This window comes from Cervus canadensis, chromosome 2 (assembly GCF_019320065.1).
Source record: "Cervus canadensis isolate Bull #8, Minnesota chromosome 2, ASM1932006v1, whole genome shotgun sequence".
Taxonomy (NCBI): domain Eukaryota; kingdom Metazoa; phylum Chordata; class Mammalia; order Artiodactyla; family Cervidae; genus Cervus; species Cervus canadensis.
Genome location: NC_057387.1, coordinates 15,387,397 through 15,402,588, shown reverse-complemented (window position 1 = coordinate 15,402,588; position 15,192 = coordinate 15,387,397). Strand labels below are relative to the sequence as shown.

The 15,192-nt window shown below is 40.0% G+C and overlaps 1 protein-coding gene across 38 annotated transcripts in view; it reads left to right on the top strand.

The window, feature by feature from the left end:
• UBAP2L (ubiquitin associated protein 2 like) overlaps nt 1–15,192 on the top strand; it is a 43,549-nt gene that overhangs the window by 8,686 nt on the left and 19,671 nt on the right. For 17 of the 38 annotated variants that reach the window (XM_043455703.1, XM_043455669.1, XM_043455695.1 and 14 more), the window contains exons 5-11: nt 3,259–3,427; nt 3,809–3,904; nt 4,307–4,352; nt 4,814–4,926; nt 8,480–8,532; nt 10,194–10,279; nt 13,700–13,871. In XM_043455703.1, coding sequence (XP_043311638.1) covers nt 3,259–3,427; nt 3,809–3,904; nt 4,307–4,352; nt 4,814–4,926; nt 8,480–8,532; nt 10,194–10,279; nt 13,700–13,871 — 735 coding nt within the window. Of the gene's footprint in view, nt 1–3,258; nt 3,461–3,808; nt 3,905–4,306; nt 4,353–4,813; nt 4,927–6,602; nt 6,663–8,479; nt 8,533–10,193; nt 10,280–13,699; nt 13,872–15,192 lie in introns of all 38 variants that reach the window. The other 21 variants (XM_043455585.1, XM_043455514.1, XM_043455460.1 and 18 more) reach the window with 5 other exon arrangements.

The window sequence follows — 15,192 nt, the reverse complement described above, 5'->3', positions numbered from 1 at the left end:
ATTTTTCAGGGAGTAGGATGGAGATGGAAGTGGGACTACCTATGCTTTCTAAAAGTTTGGTTTTTTTTGAGACTTCCCTGGAAGTTCAGGGGTTAAGACTCCAAGCTCCCAATGCACTGGCCATGGGTTTGATCCCTAGTTGGGGGATAAGGTCCTACATACTGCATAGCAGAAAAAATGTGAAAGTTTTTTTTTTGCACAAGTCATGTTTTGTTTCACCTTCCTAGTACTAGAAGTCTGACCTTCTTCCACAGTATTAAAAAAATAAGCTAGAGAATGTAGGTTTATTTCCCAGATAAACTAGCAACTAGTGAAACCAGTGGGAATCAGTCAGCTGCCAGGAATGTTGCATGTATTTGGGTGGATGAGATCATATCAGAAAACTGGCCGTGCCTTTGGGCAAAGCATAGTAAATAATTCTTTTTATGTATAAAACCAATCTGGTGCCAGCAGCTGATAAATAACCATAGAGAAGCTAAAAGGTGACAGGTTTCTGAAACCTTTCAGATTTTGATACAGGTTAGCACAAACTCCTAAGGACTGACTGTTTTGAGTCTCGTTTCCAGAGTTCCTGATGGCAGGTTTAGGTATGAGGTTACTATAATTTATGAATTAAAGCTACTATGAGCATAAAGTGATCGACAACTTAATGTGGAATCAGGTGGGTTGAAAGAATAGGCAACACGATTCTGCTAGGTCCTAGGTGGATGCTTAATTTTTTTTTTTGGCCAAGTTGTGTGGCTTGCAAGATCTTAGTTTCCTGGCCAGGGATTGAACCTGTGTCTCCTGCATTTTAAGGTGAATTGTTAACCACTGGGCCACCAGGGAAGTTCCTTTAGTATAGTTATTTATTTTTATTTGGTCATGCTGGGTCTTCAGTGCTGCTTGAGGGTTTTTCTCTAGTTGTGGCTGCTGCTGCTAAGTTGCTTCAGTCGTGTCCGACTCTTCGACCCCATAGACAGCAGCCCACCAGGGCTCCCCTGTCCCTGGGATTCTCCAGGCAAGAACAATGGAATGGGTTGCCATTTCCTTCAATGCATGAAAGTGAAAAGTGAAAGTGAAGCTGCTCAGTCGTGTCCAACTCTTAGCGACCCCATGGACTGCAGCCTACCAGGCTCCTCCACCCATGGGACTTTCCAGGCAAGTGTACTAGAGGGCTAGTTGCGGCAAGTGCAGACAACTCTTTTGGTGCGCGGGCTTCTCATTGCGGTGGCTTCTCGTTGCGGAGCACAGACTCTAGGCACACAGACTTCAGTAGTTGCAGTGTGTGGGCTTAGTTGCTCCATGGCACCCTTTAGTATAGTTTTAAATTTACTTGTTTTGAACTTAAAAATGTTTAAATTGTGGTAAAATACACTAGAAGAAATTGACCAATATAACAATTTTAAGTAAACAGTTCTTTGTCACTAAGGACATTCACAGTGCTGTACAGTCATTCTTGTTGTGTAGTCACCAAGTTGTGTCTGACTCTCTTGCAACCCCATGGACCATAACCTGCCAGTCTCCTCTGTCCATGGGATTTCCCAGGCAAGAATACTGGAGTGGGTTGCCTTGACCTCCTCCAGGGTGTCTTCCTGATCCAAGGAGCCAAACTGTGTCTCCTGCTTGGCAGGTGGATTCTTTACCACTGAGCCACCTGGGATGCCCCTGTACAACCATTACCACTATCCATTTCCAGAACTTTTTCATTTTCCAGTTAGAAACTGTATCCATAAAACAATTAACTTTCCATTCCCTATTCCCAGCTCCGGTAACATCTTGTGTTTTCGGTATCTCATATAAGGTATTGCCTATTTTTGGTATCTCATAAAAGTGGAATCAAATACTTGTCCTTTTGTGTTTCATTTAGCAAAATATTTTTAAGGTTTATCTGTATTGTGACTTGTGTCAATTTCAGTTCTTTGGAAGACTGAGTAATATTCTGTTGCATGTTTATAGCACATTTTGTTTATCCACTCATCATTGGTGAACACTTCGGATTATTTGGAAATAAATTGTAGACATCAGAGTACTTTTCCTAAATTCTTCATCATGTTTTCCTAAAAGGATGCTGTTTTTATATGACAAATTATTGTTAGCCCTGAGAAAATTAATAGTAATTTCATGTTACTATTCCATATTTTAAAGTTATTTGATAGCTGTTACTGAGCAAACGGGACCATTATAATTTGGTATTAGGAATCCTGGTATCCAGGATGGTAAACATGATAGTCTTGGCATTTGAACTGAAACTTACTTGTACATGTTTGAACTTATTTGTACATATTTTCTGCAAACATTATAAACCAGTATATGTGTGTGTTTAAAACTTGAAATTTATAAGGAATTCTCTGGCAGTTCAGTAATTAAGTCTCTGCTCTTCGACTGGTGAGCACCTGGGTTCAGTCCCTGGTCAGGGAACTGAGAAACTGCAAGCCACACAACAAGACAAAAAAAAGAACTTTTAAGTTTATAAAATTCATTTTCCTAAGGAATAAGTTTTTGCATGGCTGTTTAGCTTATTTTCCTTGCTGTAAATACTTATTCCTGAACTGTTTCGAGGAAGGTTGAATTGTATCATAGCAATTTCAGATGTGTAAGGAGAACATAGTGAGTAAAACCAGACATGCTTCCTATAGTCAGCATGTCTCAGGGCCAGGGCTGTGCTTTCCTGACTGCTATTTGGTCTTCTTTTAAATAAAGGAAATTGGTGTGTGTGGAAGGGTGGGTTAGGGAGCAGGTGTAGTTGTTTTCCTCCTAAATTCTAGGTTACTTAATTAGAGACTGTACTCAAGAGTCAAATGCTATTCATTCACTCTGAATTCAAAGTTAACTTTTAGAAACTTAGAGTTTTCAGTTTTATTTGACATGGATAAGGCTATAAAAAATTGGAAATTACTGAATACATAGGGAACTAGTGTTTTCAGCCTAGGAAACCCACTTGAAAGAAAGGACCAGTAAATAACTGGGCCCTTTGACTAAGGGGACACCGAATGACTGAATTGGATTGAGATCTCGGTGATTCTTTTGGGAATGATTCCTGCAGTCCATTTGCTCATAAGCACCTCCTCCACGGAAAGGGCTTCAATTTTGCAGTGACAGGTGCAGAATTTGTTTTGAGGTTCTGTCTATACCCTCAACTTAAACAGAAGTAAACTTATAGAAGTATATTAGATATGGATACTGAGAGAGAATGGTTAACAGTTGTCCCAACCTTTATCTCTGGTTTCCTGGTAGCAGCCTGTATTGATTTGACATGAATGCTCTTCCCTTCTTTAGCATTCCTGGGAGATGGTCGGGAAGAAGAAGGGTGTCTCAGGACAGAAGGATGGTGGCCAAACGGAATCGAACGAGGAAGGCAAAGAAAATCGAGACCGCGACAGAGACTATAGTCGGCGACGTGGTGGGCCACCAAGACGGGGAAGAGGTGCCAGCCGTGGACGAGAGTGTATGCATGGGGCTTTAACAAAACCAGCTGTGGGTTAGTAATGTCTAGACTTGAGGGATGTCAGGGCCTTGTGAGGCTGGACCTAGTAACCATTATCTTTTTTATTTTTCTTACGATCATCTGTTCCTGAGATCTTGGCATTTCTTACATAGAGTTTTTTTAGCAACAGCCACCAGTTTAGCATGAAATTACCTTGTTAGCTGTTTGTAAAATTTTTTGACTGGGAACCATTTCCCTAGTAACCATCATGTTCTGTCCTTCCAGCTCATTTTCTCTTCTTTGTTTTTGCCCCCCCCCCCATCATATATGCATGCCGTTTATATATATTTTTTCTATTCACTTAACTCTGGCCATTTGTAGTGTTTTGTTTTTAAATTTCAGTTCGAGGTCAGGAAAATGGATTAGATGGCACCAAGAGTGGAGGGCCTTCTGGAAGAGGCACAGAAAGAGGCAGAAGAGGTCGTGGCCGAGGCAGAGGTGATCAGTTTGTTTGGGGAATGGATGCTGGGGACATGCTATTCTTACTAGTTTAGTAGGGGTCTGCTTTATTTAAAAAAAAAATTCAAATGGATGCTGGATACCTTAATTGTTGAGATGTAGTGCAAATTCTAGAGATTACTGTGAGGGCAGTGGGAATGAAGGTAGACATCATTTCCTCTAGTATTTATTGTTATTACTGTATTTGCTTAAGGATCCAGCAGTTCAGTCACCAAAGAAACAATCTTGTCAATAATAAGGATTGTCTTCCTGTATTAACTGTTGTGCTGTGGAGTGAGAGAAGGAACATCTAATAATGTCAACCACTTACTTGGCAAAGTTGTCTCAGTTGGCATGGTGGTTTTATATCAACTTTTAAAATGTATCCCTCTCCCTGTTTAGGTGGCTCTGGTAGGCGCGGAGGAAGATTTTCTGCTCAAGGAATGGGGTGAGTTTCATTGATCCAATGTCACAGTTTTTAATTTTTTTTCAAAAGTGTTACCATAGTAGCTTGATGTGGTTAATATTCTGGTATCCTGAGGATAATAGGCAGCTAAGTAACCAAATGTGATCAGACAGATTGCTACACTATTTCATCAGATGTGTGTAGACATTGGGCTTATTTTAGTGAGATAAGCATTTACCACCTGGATTACTGTATCTCGTAACTTCATATGAATACATATACCTGCTGTTTTTCCAAAATCTTCATGTGGATTTTATCAGTGTCCTAATGCAAGGGGAATGATAGATATATATATAAGATTATATCATGAAATTTTAGGTAAGCTGGTAAAATGAGGAAAAGTGAACAGACAAGTTTCTAATTGCCCTCCATTTGAGTTAATTTTAACTGATGTTGCTTAGAGCTCAGAGGCTCTTAAGCTTTTTATTTATTTTTTCTCCCAGAACCTTTAACCCAGCTGATTATGCAGAGCCGGCCAATACTGATGATAACTACGGCAATAATAGTGGCAATACATGGAACAACACTGGCCACTTTGAACCAGATGATGGGACGAGTGAGTGACTGTTTTATTCATTTTTTGTCTCTAGGAACCTAAGGAAGTAATTTTTTTGAGGTTATACTAACATAAAAAAGTGGAAGTATAGCTCCTGAGTGCTGAGACAGGGAGAGAAAGGGATAACAGTTGTATTACTGTGTAGTCTGTATTTATTGTGTGCCTGCAGGCACATTGTACATGCTGTTTCACCTGATCTCTCACTTATTTTATAAAACAAACATTATTTATTGTCACTTTTCAGATGACAAGATTTAGATTGCAAGAATGATTATGAAATTTGCTAGTATTTGAACTCAGAATTTTTCGACTCTGTAAGGCCATGCTCTTTCCATTATACTGTCAGCTCCCAGTTGTATTTCTTAGTGTTTCTGTTTGGCTTTGCCTTTTGACAAGATATCTAGGATTAATCAAACCACTGCTTGTAGAGGTGAACAGGGCCCAGAATCAAAGCCCACTGTTAGTTTGTTTTTGTGTACAGAGATAGGAATGTCTTTTTCCTTTAATTTTTGGGAAATAATCAGTATCTGGGCAAGAAGAAAATCTGGAGACTTTCAGCCTCTCATTGTTGGATAGTGTTCTGGGTGTGGTAGGGTATTATGGGATTTGCTTTTTTTTGTTAGCTGACTTCGGTGCATATCTGGGTAGCATAGATGTTTGTAGGTATGTTAGGCTTGTGGGACACATCAAGATGTATTTGGAAGTAAGATACTTTTATTACTTTAAAAGAGAGCAGCCTCTGAGTTCCAGAGTATTTTCTTCTGAGGAGATCAGCTATCTCCTTCTGGCTGGGTCAGCACATGGAAAGAAAAGCCTGAGACTTTTTTTGTCTTATAAAGAGGGGATGGGTTAATAGAGGAGCATGAAATAGGCTCTCTTGACTCCTTATCCACTTAAATTTGCCTTACCCCCCTTTCAGAGATCTGTTACCTTAATCTTGCATCTTTAGGTAGGTCTTTGGCACAAACTTCTTGTCATCTACTGCCCACAGTATGCTTTACCTCAGGTCCTGAATATTATGTGCTTTTTGTTCATCAAGCTGTCTTTTTTTTTTTCCATCAAGCTGTCTTAAAAGCTCATTTTGAATACAAATTTCTCAGGGGTGGAGGCTAAAGTTATTGTCAAGCTAGGTAACTTTTTGAGCTTCCTTATTGGCTATGAAATGTCCTTTTCTATTTTAACTTTGAAGGTATTAGAACTGCTCTTCATTCATCTCTTGATGGCTTTTTAGAGCATTGGTAGCAGTCTGAATAACAGAAGTTGAGGGATTTGTTTTTAGTTGTGGAAGAAAATTAGGCATGGAGTCGCAGTCCTAGGTTGGTTGGAAGAAGAGGAAAGGAAGAGATGTGTGTGTGTACACCGTGTGGAGAAGAGCAGATCTGGGAGGCCAGAATCGGAGCTGTTGGTGTGTGGCCGAATGAGACTCTGTGCTGCTGTCATCTCGTCAGTGTTGGGTCAGCCGTGGTAGTCTGATGACTTTACCTCTTCATGCATGGTCTCTTTTTATGTTTTCATGGTAGCAAACTTCAAATTCCCTTTTTATTTTAAAAAGAGACTGAAATCTACCCTTAAAATATCCACAGGTACAGTGGGAGTTGTGTGTTGGGGGCAATCATTCTCATTCACAAGCAAAATTTCACTGGTTGTTTTTTCTTTTCTTTTCTTTTTTGTTTCAGGACTTGATTTCATTGGGGTTGAGGGGTCAAATTATCCCCGAAAATTTGAGACTGCTCCTGGTATGATACATCCAGGCGCCTAACTGCCCCGGATATTTAATAGATTTTTATGAACTGAAATATCTGTGGATATGTCATCTTTATGTCTTCCTGCTTTTTATTTTTCTGCTTTTTCCTTTTATTCTGTGCCTGTTTTTCTTACTTAGAAAATTGTTTAATGAACACTTTAATATTTACATTGTCTGTGCTTTTTGCTGATGGAGTGGAAGCCCTAATCTGTAGTTAGAATATTTGAACGCTTTCTGCGTCTTAATGCTTCCTCAGTGTGTAGTCTTTTTCCTTAGCTGTAACCATATGTCCGGTATAGGAAGGTGTCAAGTAGCTGTCTACAGTCTTCCTTTCCATTCCAGATACAGTCACCAGAGTGCAGGGGAAGAAAATTCTTGCATGAGAGATAGCTTCTAAGTAGTATGTAACTTCTTAGATCACTTCTAATTCTAGGATTGTGTGTATGTGTTAACCCACATTTTGGATTCCAGTTAACGACGGTGGGATGGATGTCAATGGGGAGGAAGAATGGTATCACCAGAGAGGGGGAGAAGAATGTTGTTTGTAGCTTGTCTAAATTGAGGTTGGACTTAAATTTGATTTGGAGAACATTGTCATTGTTAAGTGGCTTGAAATTTCTGTGGTACAGTTTTAACACTGTCCTGGGAAAGGCATTGCACTGACATATTTTTCTCTAGGAAATAGGATTTTTCATTATTAAATGTTTAGAAGGATTTCAAATGGGTTTTGTAGGTATTAGAATGTTTATTTTCAGTGACCATGAAATCTGAATGCCAGACCTTCATTCTTTGATTCTTGTAAGAAGTTTTCTCCATTTGGAGAGAATGCTGTAAGAATTATTAAATATATACTGTTATTCTAGAGAAGAAAACCAGAAGTTTTCTTAGTGTGGTCCTTTGCTTGAAGGGAAGAATTTTAGGTCTCAGAAACTCACCCAAAAAAAAAAGAAAGAAACTCACCCATATTCCTTAAGAAAAGGCAGGTTCCTTTTCTGAGGGGAGGACCTGTGTATATGTGAAGCAACACAAGGGGAATGTGGAAGATAGTTTGATTATTTATGGACCTCTCCTACCGAAACTATATCTGCACTATGTTATTACCAACAGGAGGAGACTGTATAACTCCATTGTCTGTGCCATGAGCTTAGCAGGTCAGATTTCATGCCTTATATAGTTAGGATTAGTACAGTAATTATCACACGTACTTGATTTTTCAAGTTTCACCTTGTGTCTTCTGAAAATAACAGCCAGCGGGGTTTCTTAATTCAGTTCCCATAGCAGATAGGTGTCAGTGCTCTGTTTGGATTTCAGGCCTTGCCTTCTTCATTGCCCTTCAACTGAGACCATTTGTGTTCCTCTGCCCCTGCTGTCACGTCTCTTCAGACTGCTGGCAATATTGTCTTATACTCAATAGAGTGTGCATGTTTTAGCTTGAATTGTCTGCTGCCATTTCACTGAACAGACCACTGAGTCAGGCCTGAACGGCTGTAAGAGATTGCTTGGAGTGCTGGGTCTATTGGAGTCTTGCTCTCTCTTGTATTTTGTTTCTGCCTCTTGCTGTCTCATGCTCTTTCCTATTACAGCTGTGTGCCAAAAACTGAAAGGAGCTGTGAAATTTAATCTAATTAGAACCCTGGTGTTCTGAGGTATTCTAAAGTCTCTTCCTCCCTCTGAAGCCCAAGAATCCTTTCTGATTACTAAATGCTGGTTATACTTTTGGCTGCCAAAAAATTTAATGCATTAGTATTTTCTGCACATGCTTTGTACTGGCATTAAAAGTTAGTTCACCATGTTTTTCTTTATTCCCAGGTGCATGGAGGACTGCAACAGAGGAGTGGGGAACTGAAGATTGGAATGAAGATGTAAGTATTCCCATGTTATTCTTCACTAGTACCTTCTATCCCTAAGTGATGTTTTAGGGATAGAAAATGGGTATGATTCTACCCCTCAAAATTCACCCTTAAGATTCTGACCCAAAACTTTTACATCCAAAATAGTGTTCTGAGCCAGAACATTTCACATATGTTATATGAAGGAGACTGGGCATGAACAGGACTCTCTGGAACCAGACTATGGAAAGGGCAAGTGCACTTGTGTAAGTCCAATATCTGATTGTCGGATTTATCCCAGGAAGCGTTGGTGGTTGGGTAGAGCACCAGAGATGGAGTCAGGCAGGTAGCTTCTGGTAGCACATCGCGCTCCTTGGAGCAGTGTAGTTATTTGGTTCACATTCAGGCTTTGGTGTGTAGTCCTGTAATTGGTTTAGAGGTGGGTGCATGGTGAAAGTTTGGTTGACTCTGAAACCCATTTTGTTACTGTACTCAGAGCCCAACTTGAGTGATTTTAATTGAGATGACTGTAGGTTTGGCTGTCCTCCAGTGACTAAACTCAGAAACCCATAGATGGGCGGCACATAAGCAGCTGTGCAGTCCCTGGAGTAGTACCTGAGTGAGAGGGTTTTGCTGATCGCTGGTCACAGTCAGGCCTTCGCTGTGAGTTATGGTGATCATGGATGAACTTTCCTGTATTTGTATTTACTCAAGCAAGACAGAATATGGTAAGAGGAAACGGTGTGTCAAGCTGTTTTGGTTTTCGGGGCTGAGTTTTAAAATTCTAGATGTATCAGCATCAGAGTGTGATTCTTTTCTATTGTAGCTCAGCTAGACTGCTTTGTGAATACTTCCTAAGATTTGGCTCGTCTGCTTAACCACCTTTCAGAGAATGATATATTGGGGCGAGTGAATTCCCTGTCTTTAGAGGGGAGGCTTCAATCAGAAAGTTTTAAAAAAAAATTTTTTTTTTAAACTTTGGGGAATTGCCTGGTGGTCCAGTGGTTAGAACTCCACACTTTCACTGCTGAGGGCTAGGGTTCAATTCCTGGTTGGGGAACTCTGAGCTCCCACAAACGGGGCAGCATGGCTAAAAAAAATTAAATCAACTTTGAATAGTAGGAATATTTATTCCCTGCAATTGCTTACCTGATTTTAGTGTTTTATAGGAGAGAGACTAGATGGAATAAAGTCAGTTTTAAGGCAAAACGCGTTAAAATTATTCCTGCAAATTTCAACACATCAGAACTTGGCCCCTTACTGCTCAACAGCCAAGAATTCTTTTTATTTCTGTCTTCATTTTGGCTGGAATCTTCCTTTCTTTGAGAGGATTAGTGGAAGATAAAGTATGGTTTGGATTAAGGTAGGAGTTTGGAGGCATAGTGGGAAAATATAAAGGGGCTCTCTCTCTTTTTCTATCTAGCATATTCACCTTCTTGTAAGTTCAGGGTGCATATTATGTGACTCCACTAGGTTTTATTGGGTTCATGGGTTTTGCTCTCTCTTTTGATAGGATCTATAGAAGATAGATAGAAGGGGCTTGAAAGTCAGTCCATTCAGGATTCCTTAGGGTAAATAGTTTTCTCTTCAAGGAATTTCCCCCTTTTTCTTATGTTGCATTCCCTTTACCTCTGCCAGGTTTCTGGACTATATCTAGCCTAACATTAGGAGTGACTAATGCCTCTGTTTTCCAGCTTTCTGAGACCAAGATCTTCACTGCCTCTAATGTGTCTTCAGTGCCTCTGCCTGCGGAGAATGTGACAATCACTGCTGGTCAGAGGCAAGTCTGTGGTGTGAATTACCAGTATCTTTTCTCAAAGGGATCTGCTAAGTGAGCTGTAAGGAAGGAGTGGTACTGGGCCTTTATGAACCCCCATGGTGTTGATAATAATGAGAATTAAATTACATTATGGTCCTATTTAGTTTATAGGTAGGTTTTTGTAAGAGTTGATAGTAGTTAATCTACTGAATGGAAATCTGTATACTATAATTTTAAAGTTAACTCTCTTCCAGATAGTCGTTTATTAATACATATATTAGAAAAAATATATATATATACATTAGCCTTGTCAGCATCCTGGATATTTATTAAAACTTACAATAATATAAACTTACAGTAAGTTGGGTTAAGAAAAACTAAAAGTGGAAAGATTTGATTTATTTCGGAATTTGCAGAACTGTTCAGTAGCTTCTTCTCTTGCTTTATAAGTATGTCTTTGCTTTAGCCAACTGAGTATGATGATCATTTTTTCCCCTAGCATCTATCTTACAAATTTTTTAGGACTTGAACATAAGTAGGGATCAGTAGAGGGAGGTAACACTTGTCAGGGAATATTTTATCCCCTGAAAAACTCTTGGATTATTTCTGGACCTGGATATGATAGCTCTAGGGCTTCCCTGATAGCTCAGTTGGTAAAGCATTCGTCTGCAAAGCAGGAGACCCCGGTTCAATTGCTAGGTTGGGAAGATCCACTAGAGAATGGATAGGCTACCCCACTCTAGTATTCTTGGGCTTCCCTTGTGGCTTAGCTGGTAAAGAATCTGCCTGCAATGTGGGAGACCTGTGTTGTGTCCTTGGGTTGGTAAGATCCCCTGAAGAAGAGAAAGGCTACCCACTCCGGTATTCTGACCTGGAGAATTCCATGGACTGTATAGTCCATGGGGTCACAAAGAGTCGGACATGACTGAGTGACTTTCACTTTCACTTTCATGATAGTTACTGACTCAGAATCCAGCTTGAAGGCAGAGGAACCAGAGATCAAATTGCCAACATCCGTTGGATTATAGAAAAATCAGGAGAGTTCAAGAAAAACATCTTCTGATTTATTGACTACGCGAAAGCCTTTGACTGTGTGGATCACAAAAAACTGGAAGATTCTTAAAGAGATGGGAATACCAGACCACCTTACTTGACTCCTGAGAAATCTATATGCAGGTCAAGAAGCAACAGTTAGAACTGGACACAGAACAACAGACTGATTCCAAATTGGGAAAGGAGTACATCAAGACTGTATACTGTCACTCTGCTTATTTAACTTAAATGCAGAGTACATCATGCAAAATGCCAGGCTGGATGAGCACAAGCTGGAATCAAGATTGCTGGGAGAAATATCAATAACCTCAGATATGCAGCTGGCACCATTCTTAAGGCAGAAAGTGAAGAAGAACTAAAGAACCTCTTGACAAAAGTGAAAAAGGAGAGAGAGAAAGCTGGCTTAAAACTCGACATTCAGAAAAACTAAAGTCATGGCATCTGGTCCCATCACTTCATGGCAAATAGATGAGGAAACAGTGGAACCAGTGACAGACTTGATTTTCTTGGGCTCCAACATCACTTTGAATGGTGACTGCAGCCATGAAATTAAAAGACACCTGCTCCTTGGAAGAAAAGTTAGGACCAACCTAGACAGCATATTAAAAAGCAGAGACATGAGAAAAAAAAAAAAAAGCAGAGACATTACTTTGCCAGCAAAGGTCCGCCTAGTCAAAACCGTGGTTCTGCTGGTAGTCATGTATGGATGTGAGAGTTGGACCACAAAGAAAGCTGAATGCTGAAGAATTGATGCTTTTGAACTGTGGTGTTGGAGAAGACTCTTGAGAGTCCTTTGGACTGCAAGGAGATCAAACCATTCAATCCTAAAGGAAATCAACCCTGAATGTTCATTGGAAGGACTGATGTTGAAGCTGAAGCTCCAATCAATACCTTGGCCACCTGATGCAAAGAACTGACTCATTGAAAAAGACTCTGATGCTCGGAAAGATTGAAGGCAGGAGGAGAAGGGGATGACAGAGGATGAGATGGTTGGATGGCATCACCGACTTGATGGACATGAGTTTGAGCAAGCTCCAGGAGTTGGTGATGGACAGGGAAGCCTGGTGTGCTGCAGTCCATGGGGTTGCAAAGAGTCGGACATGACTGAGTGACTGAACTGAACTGACTCAGAATGTCCTAATAAGAAGTGTGATAAGAACAGGATGTTAAGGATGTCATTAACTGAGGTTAATTGTTGTTGTTGTTTTCAATGACACCAAATATCTGATTTTTTCCCCACACAGGTTGTGTGTTCAGCTAAGCGTTCAGCAGTTTAATTCAGTTCTGACAGTAACTCTCCAGAGTTAGCACAGACCCAAGTTGACTGCTCAGTACCCTAGGACAGCCTTTCTGCAGAGGTGCCCAGGCTACTCACACAGTTGTGCTCAGCTGGCTACAAATTTGGGGGCTTTCACAGCCCCCTCTTCAGATTCAATAATTTTCTAGGATGATTGATCGGATACAGGAAAGAGTTTTACTTGACGTTCCTGATTTATTAGTTTAACCAGTATTCAGAAACAGCCAAATGGAAGAGATGCACAGGCCAGGGTGTGGGAAGTGGAGCATGGAGCTTTTAAGCTCTCTCTGGGTGTTTTGCCCTCCTTGTGGGTCATATGTGTTCATCAGCCCAGAAGCTCACTAAATCTACTGTTCAAGAGGTTTTGATCAAAGTTTCATTACATAGGCATGATTGATTAAGTCATTGGTGATTGAATTCAATCTCTTAATTCCCCTTCCTTTCCTAGAGGTGGGTGGAGTGTAGTGGGGTTGAAAGTTTCAACTCTCATTCACTTTCTTGGTGTTTTTGGTGACCAGCCACCTTCTCAAAACTGTGTGTGTGGGGGAGTAACTATTATCTTAAACTGCAGTTGAAAGGGACCAATTATGAAAAATAAAAGATATACCCTCTTACTAAAGAAATTTGCCAAGCCGCTAGTATATGCTTTTATTATACCACAGGTGACTTCTGGAATTTTTTTAAAACTGGGGAAAAAATTGCCTAAATCCTTCTTCTAAAGCCACCAGAGGATGCCAGCATTCTGTTTGTGGTCTTAGATATTGGTCATGACAGGTATTCAGTATGAAAATCATGACTAAAAGTTAGTTAATTTGGGGCCAGTTATGGAGCTGCTGTATTAAAACTAACATTTGATATTTCATTAAGTTAAATTTCACTAAAATTAAAAATTTAACATTAAGGATGTCAGCTCCATTGGAATACATCTGGATACTATTGTGACTCATACATCTGTTATTTTGGATGAGTTCAGCATTTTAGGGCTTTGTGTTTCTGCGGAGTGACTTCCTTTTGATCTATCCTTAATCTGAGTCGGGTATTGGAGACAAGAATGTTCTGTCATTATTCATCAAACTTTCTCTCTCCACTAGAATTGACCTTGCTGTTCTGTTGGGAAAGACACCATCTTCCATGGAGAATGATTCATCTAATCTGGATCCCTCTCAGGCTCCTTCTCTTGCCCAGCCTCTGGTGTTCAGTAACTCGAAGCAGAGTGCCATATCACAGCCTGCTTCAGGGAACACATTTTCTCATCACAGTATGGTAAGTAGGAAACAAGGTGTATCTTAAAGTTTTCTGCAACCCCAGCACATACTTAAAAATACCATAAGTCCTTTCAGTGACACCTGAAAGATTTGGGGCAAGGTAAAAAGCATCTTTTATCTTCCTGAGCAGACTTGAGTATAGAAATGTTGAGTTGGGTAATAGGGGATAGCTCTAGGAGAGGATTTAGTTGTGGACAGACAGAATTGTCTTATAAAAATGAATAAACATTTTTTTTGTGGTCAGTTGCTCAGTGTGTCTGACTCTTTGTAACCCCATGGACCCCACCAGGCTCCTCTGTCCAGGGAATTTTCTAGATAAGAATACTGAAGTGGGTTGCCATTTCCTACTCCAGGGGATCTTCCTGACCCAGAGATCAAACCCATATTGCCTGCATTGGCAGGTGGATTCTTTACCACTGTGTCACCTGGGAAGCTCTGACACCATTTACTGAATACTTAACAGTGCTGAACAATATATATATATATTTTTTTAATTAATTTTTTTGGGGAAAAAATTAATTTATTTGGCTGTGCTGGGTCTTAGTTGTGGCACTTGGGATCTTAGATCTTTGTTGTGGCATGTAGGATCTTTAATTGTGGCATCCAGGGCCTAGTTCCCTGACCAGAGGTTGAACCCAGTCCTCTCTCCCGGCCCCCCACATTAGAAATGTGGGGTCTTAGCCACTGGGCCACCAGGGAAGTCCTTATTTTCTGTTATTCTTGAAGAGAGAAAATCAATGACAATTTTAACGCTAATACTAATTAGTAACAGTAATTAAACATTGATGACAGGTGGTAGCACTTCCCTGTTTCTTGATAGAGCACAATTACCATATGTATTTATTTAAATCAGACATTTCTGAGCTAGGCTTCTAAAAACTTGGGGTCTTCTGAATCTGCCCATATAATAACTGTTTCTCCTTTTCTTCTTAAGTGGGGATAAGGGTGCTTGCTGTGCCTATCTTACAGGGCTTCAGGAAGACAGATAAGATTATGGGTAAAAGTTATACAAATGTGGTGGCAGTAGTGATATTAGTTGTTAGCCCGCTGGAGCACTTAACAACAAATGACTTGTTGATTCAGAATTATTTTAAAAAAATTCAAGGTCATCAATTACGGGAAAGGCTAAATAAACAAAGATGATACAAGGACCAACTTTCTTATGGTCAGTAAATCGTAAAAGTACTGCTTTTTCTTTCTTTTACTTTGCTGTCTGTTTACTTTTTGGTGGTTGTCAAGAGGTAAGAGACAGTGTGTATGCATATACTTTTATTTATCTAGTAGTAAGATATATATTAATAGTAATTGCTTCAACTAGA